We start from the raw sequence: 17580 nt of genomic DNA, 5'->3' as shown, positions 1-17580 counted from the left end.
GTTTGTTTACCTGCAGCATCCAGAGGTTCAGCCAATCGCAGCTCCCACTGGCCACAATTCGCCTTTCGAGGCCGATGGGGGTTGTGGGAAGTGGCAAGGGCCCAGGGATGTGCTGGCCACTGCTTCCCGCAGCCCCCATTGGCCTAGAACAGCGAACTATGGCCAGTGGGAGCTGCGATCTGCCGAATCTATGGCCTCTGTAGGTAAACAAACTATCCCAGCCCACCAGTGGATGTCCCTGATGGGCTGCATGCCAAAGGTTGCTTATTCCTGGTCTAGATAAAAACACTCATGCAAACAGTTTATCGGGTCAAACTGTTAGGTGCCATAAACAGGTGTATTTCAGTTGGCTTCAACTGACCTATTTCAATTTACACCAGCTGAGGACCTGGCTCATTATGTTGATATCATTTCTTGATTTATTTCTACTTAAAGCAATGTAAGCTTTCGGGTTTGAGTAGCATTACATTTGAAAATCAACATGCAAAGAATCCCAGCACTAGGGATTTAGACTGAACTTGAATTGGCATTGAGTATAGTTTGAGCTAATGCATACTAGGTAAACCCAAGTTTTCACTTAATTTTTAGCCTAGACACAACTCCATGAGATAAATCAAGCTACATGATTTTGCCGTGTATCTACATTAGGAAAAAAGTGTCAAAGTTAGATCAGTTATAATGATTATGTTTTTCTCTAGGTTCTTAACCTTAAGACATCCTTCCTAAAGGGCCTAAGGGAATTAGGTGCTGAAATGGGGCCCTGGATGTTATGTGAAGAAAGCAGGTGTTAGGAGTATTAGCAATGATAATGTAGTATTCAGGCCTGTATGTCTGCTTATATTTTGGGTCTTTTGTACCCATTTGACATTTGATATTTTTATATCTTTAAAGCACTTATATCCTGGTGAACAAAGAATAAAGACACCGTGTTTTACATCTGCCCACAAAAAGGGTGAAAAGAGATAAGAGAGAGCTGCAGTGTTGCTGGGTAGAGTGGGAGTTCAGTATATGAGTATACGCTAGAAGGACAGTCCTGCCTCAACTCCTCTTCCTAGATAAGATCAAGCAACCAGTCAGAACGGGTGAGGCGGGTAGGTGAGGGTGAGGGAAGGTATAAAAACCATTAAAAGCCAAAGAAATGCCTGTCCCTGACAGAAGCACAACCTCACTCCTTAACCCCGCATGTGATACAAAAGAGGTGCCATATACATTAATGGATTCAGAGATTCCGAGGTCAGAAGGGACCATTGTGATCACCTAGTAATCCTGGAGAGCATAGGCCATAGAATTTCTCCACAGTAATTCTTAGAACAGATCTTTTAGAAAAAAAATCCCATCTTGATTAAAAAATTTCCCTTGATGGAGAATCCACCATGACCTTTTGTAATTTCTACCGTGGTTAATTACTTTATTAAATCTTACACCTTATTTCCAGTCTGAATTTGTCTAGCTTCAGCTTCCAACCACTGGATCATGTTAGACCTTTCTCTGCTAGATGGAATAGCCCATTATTAAATACGTGTTCTCCATGTAGATACGGATAGACTATAACCAACTTATTCCTTAACTTTCTCTTTCTTAAACTAAATAGACTGACCTCTTCAAGTCTATCTCTATAAGGCATATTTTACGATCCTTTAATCATTTTCAGGGCTCTTCTCTGAACCTTCTCCAATTTATCAACATCCTTCTTGAAATGTGAACACCAGTAAAGGACACAGTTTTCCAGCAGCATACTTGGATACATTCTTATGCTTTATCCAGTTAGGGTCTGATCCAACTCTCAAAAAAGCTAATGAAATTATTTCCTTTGAGCTATGGATGGCCTGTTGTATGACAGGCTTGAAGCATAGTTTATTGAGATAGAGTTTAGTCTAGTAAGTAGAATCCAGAAGACCTAATTTCTACTCCTGGGTTCTGGTTCTGCCACAGACTTGCTGACCAATAACTTCCTCTCTCTGCATCTGTTTCCCCTCTCAATCTTTGTTTATCTTGTCTATCTAGATTGACAAAAGTGTGGGATAGAGATTGTCTTTTCCTATGTGTTTGTCCTACATAATAGGGTCCTGTTCTCAACTGGGGCTTCTAGACACAACTGTAATGCATGTAATTATGGACCATGTCCTATTATATATTTGTATAGTGCCCAGCACAATGGGAGCCTGATTCTGATGAAGATTTTTTTGCAATCTCATAGTGCAAAGAATAAGAGTTGAAGTAAGAGAGAGGAGAACCAGTCTCTCCATATACAGACTTCAAGGCTTTCAGGATTGGGCTGAAATGTTGGTCTCTTTTCTCAGTTACTTGGACTAGAGTCCAGCTTAGACTCTGATTTGTATCAATGAAAGTAAACGTGAGTGCAGACAAAAATGTTGCTGTTTAAAATGTTGCCCCTAGATATTAATAAAGGAAGAATTGCTAAGGGAAGGACTCTGCAGTTCAGGAGATAATTGTTAGCCTGGACTGTTCAGTGGGGACTAAGTAAGTTAGCCACCTTCAAGAATCCCAGCCTGTATGTCCCTTCAGGGCACCAATAATAGCAGTGTTCTCTAGCAATTATCTTGGAGGCACATGCAACCAGATTCACAAAGGGACTTAGGTGTCAATATCCCAGTTTTAGGCACTACTGCAAGCCATGAAACCCCAGATGGCTGCTGCCTCAGTTTGTAGGTGCCTAAACTAACTCAGCACCTACATTTTTGCTGTGAAAGTCCCTAGGTACTTTAGTTTCTGCTTCTGAGCATGTACACTGCTGCATCAAGCAGACACCTGGACTTCAATCTCATGCTTAAGTCCCAGCATGCTGCACATGCCTATCTGGCCTGTGGTCCCAGTCTGGTAACACACCTAACTCCACACACAATAGCTGGGGGGACAGGAAAGACATAACCATAATCATCTTTATACCTTTTAATCCAGTGATTAGGCAACTCACCCAAGACGTTGGCTATTCCAGTTGAATTCTCCATTTGGCCTGAGGAGAAGACATTTGAATAAGGGTTCCCTGCTTCTACCCACTGGGCTCTGGAATACTTGGATGTGGATATCTTTGAATTTTTCTTGTTAAAACTCTTCCACACTGGAGATATTATTAAATATGCATTGAGCCAGAGAGATGGTGGGAATGATCCTATGGTCCAGTGCTGTATAGCCAACATGAATGCTGTTGCCCTGCCGATCTTAATCTACTCAGCAATCTAACCTATTGACACTGAACACTCATCTTTATGTTAGGAGTCCCAGATCCCATTTTATATTGTATATAGTAAAGAGTTTAGGTTAGGGTTTTCAGAGGAGCCTAAGGGAGTTAGGCACCCATCAGCCATTGAATTTCAATCAGAATTGAGTTTTTGGCTTCATTAGTTACTTTGGAAAACCACAGCCTAAATAATTAATATAAATAACATGAAGCAAAGGTCAGAACTTTATTTAGGATCTTCCTCAATTAACTTCGTATATTCATAGATTTAAAGCCAGAAAGAACCATTATGATCATCTTCTTTTATCTGCAGCATAACAGGGACCCAGTCATTCCTGTCCCAAGCTTAATAATGTTTGCATGATAAAAATGACCTCTTAACATTCTCTTTAGTAAAATAAATAGATTAGGTTCCTTTAGTCTCTTGCTATAAGACTAGTTTTCCAGACCTCAGTTCATTCTGGTAGCTCTTTTCTGAAGCTGGTTGACACCCAAGGAAGATCTGTCCCTTATTGCACACAAACATATGTGGCATTAAGTGTTGGTGAATTAGTAACACAGATTGTTAGGCAGAGTAAACTTCAGGGATCAAATCCTAAAGGTAACAGAATGCTGCACCATTCATTCTCCTGATATAAGTGAGTCTTCTTTGATTAAAATAAAAGAAGGATCTTATTCATCTAGATAAAGAATAGGTCTCTCTGTCCGATCTATGTCCATCCATATCCCTTCGTATTTACCAGGATTTGCCTATTCAGAGTTAAGCTAAGTTGATGTGCTTTTTTTAGGGTTAGAAGGTCTTGTCACCTGCATGTGTACAAAAAATTGCATGTCAGGTTGAAATCCTTACATGATCTGCACTTGGCAAAAAGACCTCAGGTGAGTTTAGTTTCTTTAACATCTGTGTAGTCTATTGCTTCTGTTTTGTTTGTTTGTTTGTTTGTTTGTTTGTTTTAAGAGATGTGAGTGTTCCTGCCTTGTGTTTTCTCTGTCATTCATGCCTGTGCAAGGTGAGGGAAAATTGTGTGAGAGGTTATTCCATTCAGATCCATCAGCATTATACACCCACTCTGCACTCATGCTCTGCTGATATTGGGCACCTCAGGCTCAGAATATCTAGCTTCATACACAGGTCTCATTCACTTCTGCTAGATTCACCAGTGCTCAGCTACTCTGAAAATCAGACTCTCAGAACACCAAGCTGAGCACCATGCACTTGTGAATAGTTATAAATCTGGGCCAATGCCATTGGGTTAATAGATCCCTAGTGGACCTACCTGCACTGGGAATACATTTTGTCCATTCATATCTAAATCTCTGCTTATTGTATGGTTTCCCAGACTTCCTGCACTCAACCTGCCACTTTTAGATGCATATATCCCATCTCAGGGATCACCAGATGAATGGCAGCTGTGGTCATAAGAGGCATCCATGTTGGTCCCTCAGTCTAAAAGAGAGATGGGGTTTTGGCAGAGTGTTCGCTGAGAGAACTTCAAGACATTAGAACTTGCTCCTCACTTTGGACCAAAAGACCACAAATTTTGAGATCTTCCAGGCATGTTCATGAAGACACTGGTTTGACATGTGATGAAGATATGGAGAGGCAGAGAGGTTGCTGGCTGGCTGACTTCCTGTTGAAAGGAACATTTGATGCTGCTAAGGTTTTACTGTAGAATTAATGATCTCTTAGGGTGGCTGTTGGGTGCCTACATGCTTTTGAAAATCCCACTAGGCTCCTAAATGTGTTGAGAAATGTGGTCCTTAGGCCCTTGGATAGGTGTTGTTCTTGTGTAAATCTGAATCAATGAATTGATCAATAGCTCTGATCAACCCTAATATCTCATTATCTAGCCCTCCCTGGGAAATTATTTTATACTGCCAGGCAAACAGCTCTGTCGAATCCCCTGATTTCAATAGGATTTGGAGACATTTGCAGCATCTAGTACCTTGTAAGAAAGGCTGGAGGTCAAGCCACCTAGAATCTTAGCTTTCCCTTACACGAGAGGTCACCTACACCCAATGATGACACTACCTTGGCAGCTGATTGGAGCTACTGCTCCCCTGAAGGTTTCTGCCTGGAGTCACACATGCAGAGAGCTGGCAAGAAGGAAGCCAAGCAGTGGAACGTGAGCTAAGATAAAGATATTTGATAGTGTTATTTCCTTGGTTTGGCACAGATCAGTTAATTATCAAGATAAATGATCTGGTGTCATGGATGGGATTATCAAAGGGTGCTAAAGGCTTTAAGCGCACAACTTCCTTTGACGTTCAGTGGGAATTGGGCACCTATCTTCCTTCTGCTTTGTAAGGAATCCCAGACTCTTTGCTCACTTCCCCAAATTCCTTCCATTTTAGACATGCATCAGTTTCAACCAGAGGCCCCAAGGCACTTGGAGCTCTAGCCAATAGCAGAATAATAGGGATTCAAGGTTGTTCCACTGAGGATTCTGCATTCGGATCTGCTGGCAGAAATATATTAGGATTAAAAAATAAGTTGTAGTTTCTCAGCTTTGGAGAAAAGCCACAATGTATTATGAAGAAATAGATTTCTAGGCAGTCAGAATAGATTTCCAGAATAGATCAGACCAATAATCTATTATCTCCTCTCTGTGATATAGGCCAATAATAGATGCCTCAGATGATGGTGGGAGAAAATTTGAATTGTGTAATTATGAAAGAACTTGCACACTGGGAAAATTTAATGCTAGTCTCCATCAGTCAGAGGTTTATATATACTCTGAAGAACAAAGGTTTCTGTATCTTCCAGTGTAGGTTCACTTATGATGTGAAGTATTTATTGGGCTTTTTTATATTTTTATTTTTTTAATTCTTATTGGCCCCTTATTCATATAGTTGTCCAGTACTTTTCTGAATCTCTCTAGGATCATTGATATCTTGTTGCAAGGAGTTCCAATGGTGAATCTGAATCACTGATATTAATTTTAACTCTCTCTGGCCCAATGACTATTTAAGTATTTATCCACAGTGGAATAGTTAGTAGGTCAGAGATACAGAAAGTGAGAACGACTCTGTAGGGCCATAGTTAGGGCATACATCTGTGTGCCTCTGTTCTAATTATTTATCCAGAGTGCAACAGCATCCACAGGAGAGACTGGGGAAGGCCCACATCAGAATATTCCATAACTCATTGGTTAAAAAAAATTCCTTACAGAAGGGAGACTTGTTGGAATTGTTTCTCCCCCTATGCCTGAGGAGGGACATGGACTAGCTCTTCCACATTCCAGATCAATGCTTTGACCTGAAGGGTATTGTTGTGTTTATTTTAGATAAAATGTGGTTTACAGGGTGCTTATGCATAGGGAAGCATGCTGTGGCTCACCTGCCTAGGAACATTCTGGAGAAGGCCACGGGGAGGGGTGTGAGCTCAGCATGTGGACTGGAGCACTATGAGCATGTGATAAACAAATCCATATATGGGTTTGTTTAACTCTGATTGTTTAGAGGTTCATGTTATGTAAGTTGTTATATAACTTGTTATATAAGCACCATGTGCTATAAAGTAGCAAGGGGAGGGGCTCCTTGCTGGAGGGACTCTGCCTGATTCTTTGTACCAGGGGCTCTCTTTGTGCACATGTTAAATAAAGCTTTATTGAATTGAATTGAATCGCATTGGATCGAAGTCCCATGATTTCTACCCAGCATCAGAGTCACTGGGAACCACCAAATCCCAACAGACCATTGGGCTAAAAGTTATAGGAAGGCTCAGAAGATTTAGATTTCTATGGGTAAATTTCAGTAAACATTGATTTCATTGATTTCACCATAGACACAAACTGATGAACCATTATTTCCATCAATGGCAATTAAAATGTACAAATAGGCAAAGCAAGAAAAATGCTGCTTGAGAATTTATTAGAGTTTCATTTGAGGATTTTACTTTGTATATGTTGACATGTGATTTTGACCATTTGTATTTTAAGTATTCTAAAGATTTAACTCGGGATCTCAAACTGGGGGTCAAGACCCCTCCTGGGGTCATGAGGTTATTATGTGGGGAGTTGCGAGCTGTCAGCCTCCACCTCAAACCCTGTGTTGTCTCCAGCATTTATAATGGTGTTAAATATATTTAAAAGTATGTTTAATTTATAAGTGGGGAGTCACACTCAGAGGTTTGCTATGTGAAAGGGGTCACCAGTACAAACGTTTGAGAATCACTGCTTTAACTTTTTGAATCTCAATATCTACCATCATTAAATATTTATTGTCTGAGACCACCATTTTCTGATGTCCCCATAATTCTCTTTGCAACTTTAAACAAAAATTAAAAATTCTGAGAAATGCTTAAAAATAAACCGATATTATCCATCAAAAATATAAAAAATAGAAATTGCATGCTGTCAAGCCGAGCTATAAGGTGAGCAGGCCACATGCCTCACCCCTCACTTCTGGCTTTTGAATGGGACCCAATCCCATACGCAGCCACTGAGCACACCTACAAAATCATCTCCCACATGCCCAGGTTTCTATGAGTTTTCCATGAGAAAATACTGACGTTGAGGACAGTTATCAATTTTCTGTTATATTTCATATTGATGCTTCTGAATCAAAATTTAGGCTTTTTGATATTTCAACTTTCATATCAATTGAGGATGAAAACAAATATTGGAATATTGGAATATGCCATGAGATGAAAACTCCATTTTCCAGCCAGCTCTATATTTACTGCAATGCTTATGTTAAGGAAAGTACTCACAAATGTCAATATAAGCAGCAGAGAGTCCTGTGGCACCTTCTAGACTAACAGGCTTATTGGAGCATGAGTTTTCGTGTCAATATAGGTTCTCTAAAGCAGCTCTTGAGAGGCAGAAGAATTCCCACCTCTTCACCAGGTCTCCCTATTTAGAGAACACCATTCCCTTTTGTTTTAAATTGTTCTGTGTAGTTCTCTCTGCCTAGTGCACCGCTAGAGTTTGCTTCAGTTGTTTGATTTAATTTTCTGTCTTTAATTCCCATTGAATGTATGTGTGTGCATGTGTGCGTCTGCTGCCCCCATTGAAGGGGATGAGCCCTTTCCTGTGCTTGTGTGTGCTGAATTTCCAAGAGAATGGTTCTGTGGCTATGGCACAGTTTCAAGTATCAGGAGACCTCAGTTCCCACTGCAGTTGAATGGACATTTCATGTAGATCAACAAGGATGATGCAACGGCCTGTAGCTGTTGCCTAACAACATTTCCCTACAGAGTTAGTGCTGTAGTTTGTGTCTTTGAAAAAACATGAGATAATCACTTCTGCTCTTCTGTGACTGGTTGGCAGTGAGAGATTCCATTTGTTTGTCTTTAAGATTCACTTCTACCATATCTGTGCTTGCTTCATCCCAAATGCTTACGGTCACATATCACCGTTGCATTTCATATCGTCAGAGATTCACAGAGTTTAAGGACAAAAGGAACCTCTAGATTATCTCATCTGACCTCCTCTGTCTCACATTGTGTTGGGTTTCATCACACAGGTCCACAGAGCACTTTAGCCAGGCATCAAATTGAATGTAAAAGAAAAATGTACCTGGTGATCTCTGTATCAGATCACTGAAATGGAGGCACCTCTGGGATGCAGAATGTATAATGCCATGCAACAGTATTAAACAGATGATTAAGGTAGTAAGAAACAAACATCTTATGCAAAATAGAAACTCTGTGTGTGCATGTATGTGTGTGTGACTTGTAGCCCATGAAGTGAGCATATAGCCATGCATTGATGATAGTTATATAGTATGTAAAGGATAAAGGGGTGAGGAACAGATAACAGAAACAAAAGATCTATAAGTTTAGACTTATAAAAATTACTTAGACAGACAAGATGGATGAGGTAATATCCATTATTGTTGGTGAGAGAAATAGAAGTTGGTCCAGGAAAAGATATTACCTCACCCACTTTGTCTCTCTAGTATCCTGGGACCCAGACAGCTACATCAGCATTGCATAAAAATATAGCTTGAACAATTAGCTTAAGTAGAAGGCCTTGTAGCCTGAACAGGAGCAGTTGCTCAATGAGTTGGCATAAGGAAGTAAACTGTAGACTCATAGACTTTAAGGTCAGAAGGGATCATTATGATCATGTAGTCTGACCTCCTGCATAATGCAGGCCACAGAATCCCACCTACCCACTCCTGTAATAAACCTCTAATCTATGTCTGAGTTTTTGAAGTCCTCAAATTGTGGTTTAAAGACTTCAAGGTGCAGAGAATCTTCCAGCAAGTGACCCGTTCCCCATGCTGCAGAGGAAGGCAAAAAAACCCAGGGCCTCTGCCAATCTGCCCCAGAGGAAAATTCCTTCCTGACCCTAAATATGGTGATCAGCTAAACCCTGAGCATGTGGGCAAGACTCACCAGCCAGACCCCAGGAAAGAATTATATGTAGTAACTCAGATCCCACCCTATCTAACATCCCATCACAGACCATTGGGCATATTTACCTGCTAATAATCAAAGATGAATTATTTGCCAAAATTAGGGTATCCCATCATACCATCCCCTTCATACACTTATCAAGCTTAGTCTTGAAGCCAGATATGTCTTTTGCCCCCACTTCTCCCCTTGGAAGGCTGTTCCAGAACTTCACCCCCTAATGGTTAGAAACCTTCGTCTAATTTCAAGTCTAAACTTCCTGATGGTCAGTTTATATCCATTTATTCTTGTGTCTGCATTGGTACTAAGCTTAAATAATTCCTCTCCATCCATAGTGTTTATCCCTCTAATATATTTATAGAGAGCAATCATGTCTCCCCTCAGCCTTCTATTTGTTAGGCTAAACAAGCCAAGCTCTTTGAGTCTCCTTTCATAAGACAGCTTTAAGTCACAAAACATAACAAGGCTCTGTTTATAGTTTTGTCATAATGATGAGTGTTGCAAACAGCAGATAGGTAACCACAAGGGAATGGGAAGCCCTGCTCAATGTGTGCGTGTGTGTGTGTGTGGCTGCCCCCGAACCCCTTTGAATAGAATGAGCCATGCTCAGTTTGTGTGTGCACATGCCTGCCCTGCTGTCTCTTCCTCTTGTGAACAGCCCCAAGGACTTGTTGATGACAACAGGTGGTCAGGAAAGATCCTTAATTTACAGATCATCCAAAAGATATAACTTCAACCAGAAACAGCATGCCCTTTCACTGGGATGGGTCCTTGTGGGTCATCACCAACTCCAAGGGGAGAGCGCCCCCTGCTGATCCACTCTACTCCCTCCCTACAGCGTAGGGCCTCCGAGCACCATTCTGGGGCACTGTGGTAAGCAGCCATTCTTATGGGAGCAGGTCCACTGCTGAGCATCTCATTCAGCTCCTTGCAGCACAAGGCCACGTGGTGCCTGGCTCAGGCTCAGGAGATTAACATGGACCAAGAGAAAACAGTGCCCTCCCGAAGTGAGACTCCACTGAGCAATTTGCATTGTGTCATCCCTTGGATCTATGCTGGAGCACTGGGGTTAGTACTGACCCACAGAGGAGAATGTCCCTTAATGAGTCCTTCACCCTATTCCTCTCCGCACAGTGACCCCTATTGCTGAACTGGGACATTAGGGTCAATCAACCTGAGAAAATCCTACAGAGTCTGTCCCTGCACCTCAGTACCCCCTAGTGCCACATTGGGCACTGCTAGAAGCACTGAATAAGGGGGAAAAGTGTCTCAAATTGAGCTTCTCACCCCACTCGCAGTACCACAGCCCCAACTATGGCCAAGCTGGAGTAATGGGTTCAGCACTGTCTAAGCAATGAGAGTGCTCCCAGCTGAGTCCATCACCCCACTTCCTGAAGCACATTACTGCCTAGCACTGCTCAGATTCCACAGAGAGTTTTTTCTAATGTTCCTGGGAACTAGTCCTGATTCTGGCCCCACTGCAAACTTACTGGAGTAAAAGAGAATAGTCCTGCTGACTTGAATGGGCTTTTGATCTGGTCGTCTAGGCGGGAAAATGAGCCCTATGGTTGGGGCAGTGGAGTCTAAGACTGAGGACTCCTGGGTTCTGTTTCCAGCTCTGGGAGGGGAGTGGGGTCTAACAGTTAGAGCAGTTGGGACTGCGATTCTGAGCTCCTGGGTTCTAATCGTGGCTCTGAGACGAGAATGGGGCTCACAATCTGAACATCAGGGAACTGGTGTCATGAGCCTTGGGTATTGTTCCTAACTCTGTGTTGTTTTTTAACAAGTAATTCTTCCTCATCATGTCTCTAGTCAAAAAGTGTCACATGCTTTACCACACTTAGTAGATCCCATTACGATTTTCATCTAGAAAACACACATAATAATGATGATGATGATACCACCTCTTCTGAAATGATTGCCCTAGTGTATTTTGTTTTGTTGCAGGTTGATGCAGAATTGTTCTTCCTCTGAGAAATATTATAAGAAATTTCCTTCATGGAGTAGGTCCCAGAAGCCAGTGAATGAAATAAGAACACCTCTGTTTCCTTCAACACACTTAGTGTCTGCAGCTGGGGGAGGGAACTATTCTTCATAAACAAGGTAAGCTTCAGATGAATAACTAAAGCCCCCAACCATCCTCCCTCTGAAGTTCATGGACATTGTGCCCCATTCTGCAACAGGAGCAAGATCATATCACCAGTTTCTTTATCTGAATTTTCCATACATGGGCAGAGAATCTTAGTGTTTGTCTGAGCAAATGGGTTTTTTTTGGTCTGTATTCATATCTATTTATCAGTAGATCTACTGGTGTCTAAATCTGTCATTCTGAACTGAACTAATTAACAATCATGGGTCAGATCATAAGCTTGATTTCAGTGTTGTTTTCCTAGGATATCAGGGTTGAAAGGGACCCCTCAGGAGATAATCTACTGCACCCCACTGCTCAAAGCAGGAGCAATCCCCAGGCAGATTTTTACCCCAGTTCCCTAAATGGCCCCCTCAAGCATTGAACTCACAACCCTCGGTTTAACAAGCTGATGCTTAAACCACTGAGCTATTTCCCCCTAGCTGAAATTCTGGTCTCATAATTCCATAGTGCCCACCAGAATGATTGATAAGCACTAGACACTGATCATCAGATCATGGCTCTATTTATTACTTTTGTTGCTGTTGTTGTTGTGTTGGTGGTGGTGTTTCCTGCTTCTCCCTCCTCTTGTCCTTATTGCCCTCTGTTCCTCAATCCTTATCATCATCCACTGAATCAAAGTGTAAATGTTGTTTCTTGAGATGGGTCTTTTATTTGGAGCTGAATACAGTTGGCTGGGAGAGCTCAGTCTGATCTCTTTTAATAGGAAAGTCCACTCCTAGGATCCGACCATGATGCATTCGCCACATCTGGTGTCCAAGAGTTAAGTGGTCATCTCTTTAAGCTGAATTTACCTCTACCTTCTCTCTACATAATGAGAGCCTTGCGCAGTTCCAAAAAAATGTAAATCTGCATCCGATACATGATCCACAAAAAGTGTCTGCAGATATCCACATGCATGGATGTGGATATCTGCAGATATCTGCGGATTTGCAGGGCGCTACTTACCATGGCCAGGCTGAGGCTCTGAGACCCCTCTACCTGAGCCTGGTCAGGGAGAGGTGTGCGGGAGTCATGGACCATCCACCTGCCCTCAGCCAGGCAGGGATCCTGTGGGGCGGGAACATGGCCTGGGGCTGCTCTCAGCCCCCTACCCCACGGGCTGGTGGAGGGTCCGCCACAGTCCCCGGATGGATTCCATGATAGCCTTGCTGGAGACCCCTGCAGCTATGAACAGTTGCTTGCTTGGCTCTTACCATGGCCAGGCTATGGCTCTGAGCCAGCCCCCCACCTCCCTCTGGAGTCAGAGAGCTGCACTGGCAGCTGCAGGGAGCCTGGGTCCCTCCACCAGCCCTAGGTGGGGTCTAGAGGGGGCCCGAGACATGGGCCAAAAGCTGCTTGGTCCCCCCACCCAGGGCAGGTGGAGGAACCAAGGCTCCCCAAAGATGCCATCACAGCTCTCTGGCTCTGGCAGGGGGACCTGCTCAGATCCTCAGTCCAGCCATGGTAAGAGCTGGGTGGGCAGCTGCGGGGATCCGCAGTAGACCATCCACCTGCCTTAGATGAGGGGCCAGAGCAGCCTCCGGCCCATGTCCCTGCCCCCCAGGACCTCTGCCCAGTGCAGGTAGAGGGACCTTACTGCTACTCCTCACAGCTGCCCGCCTGGCTCTTACTGTCAGAGCCCTGCACACGTGCAAAATTTGTATCTGCATCTGCACTATCATCTGCAAAAATAGTCCACGGATATCCGCGGACATAAAGTGGATACTTGTGGATTTGTAAGGCTCTACACATAAGGTATGTTTCTTTTGTTCATTTCATGTTCTCTTGTATACTAATAGAGTGTCCAGATGCCTTGAAGAGTTCAGAAAATATCACTCAACTGCCAGTGAAAAGCATCTATACAGACCTTTTTCCTAATGGTGAGTAAATTGCTCCGTTTATTTAGAGCCCATCCAAATGTCAGCCAACAAATAAAGAAATAAATCCAAATCCCTTCTGAAAATATGGTTTAATCAATATTGATGTTTTCCATGAGAAAATGTTGATGTTGATGGCAGTTTTCAATTTTCCATTCAATTTCATAGAGACTCTTTTGAATCGAAATTAGAGGTTTTGCAATTTCAACTTTTCATATAAATTCAGGGTGAAAACAAAAATTGGAATATTGGAATTTCACATTTTCCAGCCAGCTCTGCATTTAGTAGTGCAGTGGTCATGCTGAGGAAAGTACTCACAAATGTCAATACAGATTCCCCAGAGTAGCTCTTAAGAGAGGCAGAAGAATTCCCACCTCTTCCCCAGATCTCAGTATTTAGAGATGAACATTCCCTTTTGTTTTAATTTTTTATGTGTCGTGCAGTCTGCATAGAGCGCCACTACACTGTTCTTTAGTTGTTGGATTTAATTTTCTCTACTTCGTTCCCTTTGTATGTGTGGGAGTGTGTGTGTGTGTGTGTTCAATTTCCAGGAGAATGATTCTGTGGTTATGGCAGAGTTTCAGGTATCAGGAATGCTGACTCGCTGTGTAAACTCAGTCTCTTCACCCCTATCATTCCCCCGATCGTTCCCAGTTTCCCCCTTAGTAGCTCACTATGCTTTGATGTGTTGCTGTAAAGCCACATATTGAAGGTGCTAAGGGTATGATAAATGTGATATTTGTTATTGTTCATTTTTATTTCAACTCTGTCATTTCACTTATTAGGAAGTTCCTTGTCAACAAGTAACCTTGAAATAAAACATCTGTGGAAAACATCTCTTCTAACATTGTAGGATCTTCCTTCTTGTAAAATTCTTTATAGCAAGGTGATAAGACAAAGATCTTCAACTGGCATAAATCAATATAGAACTTTTAATACCCATGGAGCTGTTAAGATTTACACCAGCAAAGGAACTGGCCCTAGCTCTTCTCTATGTTGAGAGAAACCAATGCATTTCAAATGTGCTGATGATAAAGACAGGAGTGATTTTAATTGTTCTCTAATATTTAGGGAAGAATAACATTTTTAGTACACAAAAGGCCAAAATCTCTCATTGTTTGCACAGTTTGTTGTGCTTCTCATTCTTCAAAGGGCTTCAAACAAATTGAGTTCAGCAGCATCAGTTTATTCATGTGAGTAGTCCTCACTTTTGTGAATTGTAACTGCAGTGGGAATATTTGCATTCGTTTAAGAATTCCTGTGATTAAGATCCAAATGAAATCAGAATTTGCCCTCATTTGTGAAATATTATTTGATAAATGTGGCTAAAGAATAACATTCCCAGAGGGGAAAGAAAGAAAGAAAGAAAGAAAGAAAGAAAGAAAGAAAGAAAGAAAGAAAGAAAGAAAGAAAGAAAGAAAGATACATTGATCCCTTTTTGAATTTGTATATAGACTGAAAAAAATGTGTTCGAAGAGGAAAAATAGAACCTCTGATATCTTTCTTTGTCACCCCTATAGATGATCTATTCTGAGAATGACCCAGGAGAGAACCTGACCATCTGTGATGTATTCATCCTGGTGGGGTTTTCAAACATTAAAAAGCTGCAAATCATTCTCTTTCTGGTGCTTCTGGTCACCTACCTGGTCGCCCTGATGGGGAATCTCCTTGTTATCCTCCTTATAAAGTTAAACGCCTCACTCCACCCCCCCATGTATTTCTTTCTGGTGAACCTGTCAATCTTGGAAATCTGCTACACCAGCAGTGTGGTCCCTCAGCTGCTGATTCACCTCCTGGTGGACCAAAAGACCATCACCATTGCGGGCTGCGCTGCCCAGATGTATGTCGTCACCATCATGGGCCTGACAGAAAGCTGCCTCCTCGCAGTCATGGCATATGACCATTACGTGGCCATATGTCACTCCTTGCACTACAGAACTATCATGAGTGGCTGGGCATGTGCACAGCTCGCGGGTGCTTCATGGATCATCAGCATCTCAGTGGGAGTAGCTCAGACCACGTGGATCTTCAGCCTGTCCTTCTGTGGCTCCAACCGCATCCATCACTTCTTCTGCGACATCCCACCAATGTTGAAGATGGCATGCATGGAAACATCCAAAAATAAGATTATGGTCTTTACTGTCTCAGTTTTATTCATCATGGGCCCTTTTTTGTTGATAACCGTGTCCTACATCTGCGTTATCTCCACCATCCTCAAGCTGCCATCAGCAGAGGGAAGGCGTAAAGCCTTCTCAACCTGCTCCTCCCACCTCATGGTGGTGACTTTGTTCTATGGAATGGCCCTTTTCACCTACCTGCGGCCCAAGTCTATCTCCACTCCAGACAGTGATCAAATGATTTCCCTCGTGATCACAATTGTGGCACCTGTGCTGAACCCCATAATATACACTCTGAGGAACAAAGAGGTGAAGAGAGCCTTTAGAAAAACAATAGAGAATAGCATTTTTTCACACAATTGGAGAAAACAGAGAATGAAAAATAGAGTTAATTAAAATGGGGAGTAAGGGAAATTCATAAATGTTCTGTTGAATTACTCCCAATGACCTTCACTTTTTTAATTGAATTGTTGCCATTTGAAAAACTTTGACTTGTAAATCTATCAGAAGAATGGGAAGATAAACTTTTATTACCAAATCCCCCCCAAATTTTAAATATCTTCAAAATTTTGAATGTCAAATTATAAAAAAATCTTAAAATGAAAACCCTTTCATAAAATGTTCACCTTGTTTTTTGAAAATTTAACAATTTTCACCAAAATTTTAATGATGGAAAAATTTCAACCAGCTCTACTAAGAACTCCATTTAGGCTTCTCCTTTTCCTGCTCTGTCAGTCCATTGCAGCATTTTAGGTTTTAGATTGGGTTGGGCTGGGTTTTTTTGGCTGTCTAATGGATTTCCCCAGTGCTCCCTGTTGCCTAATTTTAAATAATATTTCTCAGCACTTATGAACAGTTTCCTATGTAAGACTCTGATGGTTCTTTCAATGCCTAACCTGACTAGGTCACACAACAACTCTGGAAGCTGGCTTTTGACTTCCATGGCATTTTGCACAGTTTCAGAAGTCTATGCTAACAGATCATTGTGTATATCATAGATTCATTGCTTAAAAGGTCATAAGGGATCATTCTGATCATCTAGTCTGACATTCTGCTTAACGCAGGGCAGAGAGTTTCACTTGGTGATTCCTGAGTCAAAGAAGCACTGTAAATAGTTTATATTACATATGTAAAATAATAACTGTGTAATAAACTCATAAACTACAAGTGGTTATATCAATGGATAACAATATTGCACCAAATGCCAGTGTATATAGTACATCTTTGTATAAGTACATGATAAAAATTCCTTTCTATATTTTTATGATGAGAGATACTATTCTGTTTGCTTCTCTACCTATAATAAACACCAAATTAAAAATCTCTATACCTAGTTCAGCATTTACATGACTATATGCCTTCTTTCACTAAACTTCCCTATAATGCATTTATTCAAAGTGTAAAATACATTGAGATTCTGAGATGCACTGGCTGGCAATATGTGATGTTTTGTCGTATCTTTTTGATATAATTTGCTGATTTGTTTAAAATGATGTTGTTGGCAAGATAAGTAACCTGTCATGTTGGAAGATGTAAGTAGGAAGTAAGAACATGTAACAATAAACAAAAGAAAAATCCCTTTCTCTGGGAAACTTAGAAGCAGAGTGACCCAGGACAACATGACCCATGAACTACAAATTCAGCAAGAAAATTGTAGACATTAGATGATTACTATTTGTTCATAAATAATGTTCAGGTTATGTAAAATTAAATGGATAATGTGTTGTCTCAAGAATAGAGGAAAATTAAACCATAGAAAATGTGCAAGCATATGAAAATATATGTAAAATATGTTATAATTTGTAAAATATATATGCACATATACAAAATACAAATGTAAAATATGTATAAAATACATATGTAAAATACATATAAAATAAGAAAATACATAT

The 17580-nt window shown here is 41.3% G+C and overlaps 1 protein-coding gene across 1 annotated transcript; it reads left to right on the top strand.

The window, feature by feature from the left end:
* Positions 1–15091: 15091 nt before the first annotated feature.
* LOC115642815 (olfactory receptor 10A4-like) lies at positions 15092–16084 on the top strand. Its single transcript, XM_030546514.1, has one exon. The coding sequence runs from the start codon at positions 15092–15094 to the stop codon at positions 16082–16084; it is 993 nt and encodes a 330-aa protein (XP_030402374.1).
* The last annotated feature ends 1496 nt before the right edge of the window (positions 16085–17580 follow it).

This window comes from Gopherus evgoodei, unplaced genomic scaffold (assembly GCF_007399415.2).
Source record: "Gopherus evgoodei ecotype Sinaloan lineage unplaced genomic scaffold, rGopEvg1_v1.p scaffold_45_arrow_ctg1, whole genome shotgun sequence".
NCBI lineage: Eukaryota > Metazoa > Chordata > Testudines > Testudinidae > Gopherus > Gopherus evgoodei.
The sequence above is the reverse complement of the archived record's forward strand: the minus strand, read 5'-3'. Positions and strand labels throughout refer to the sequence as shown.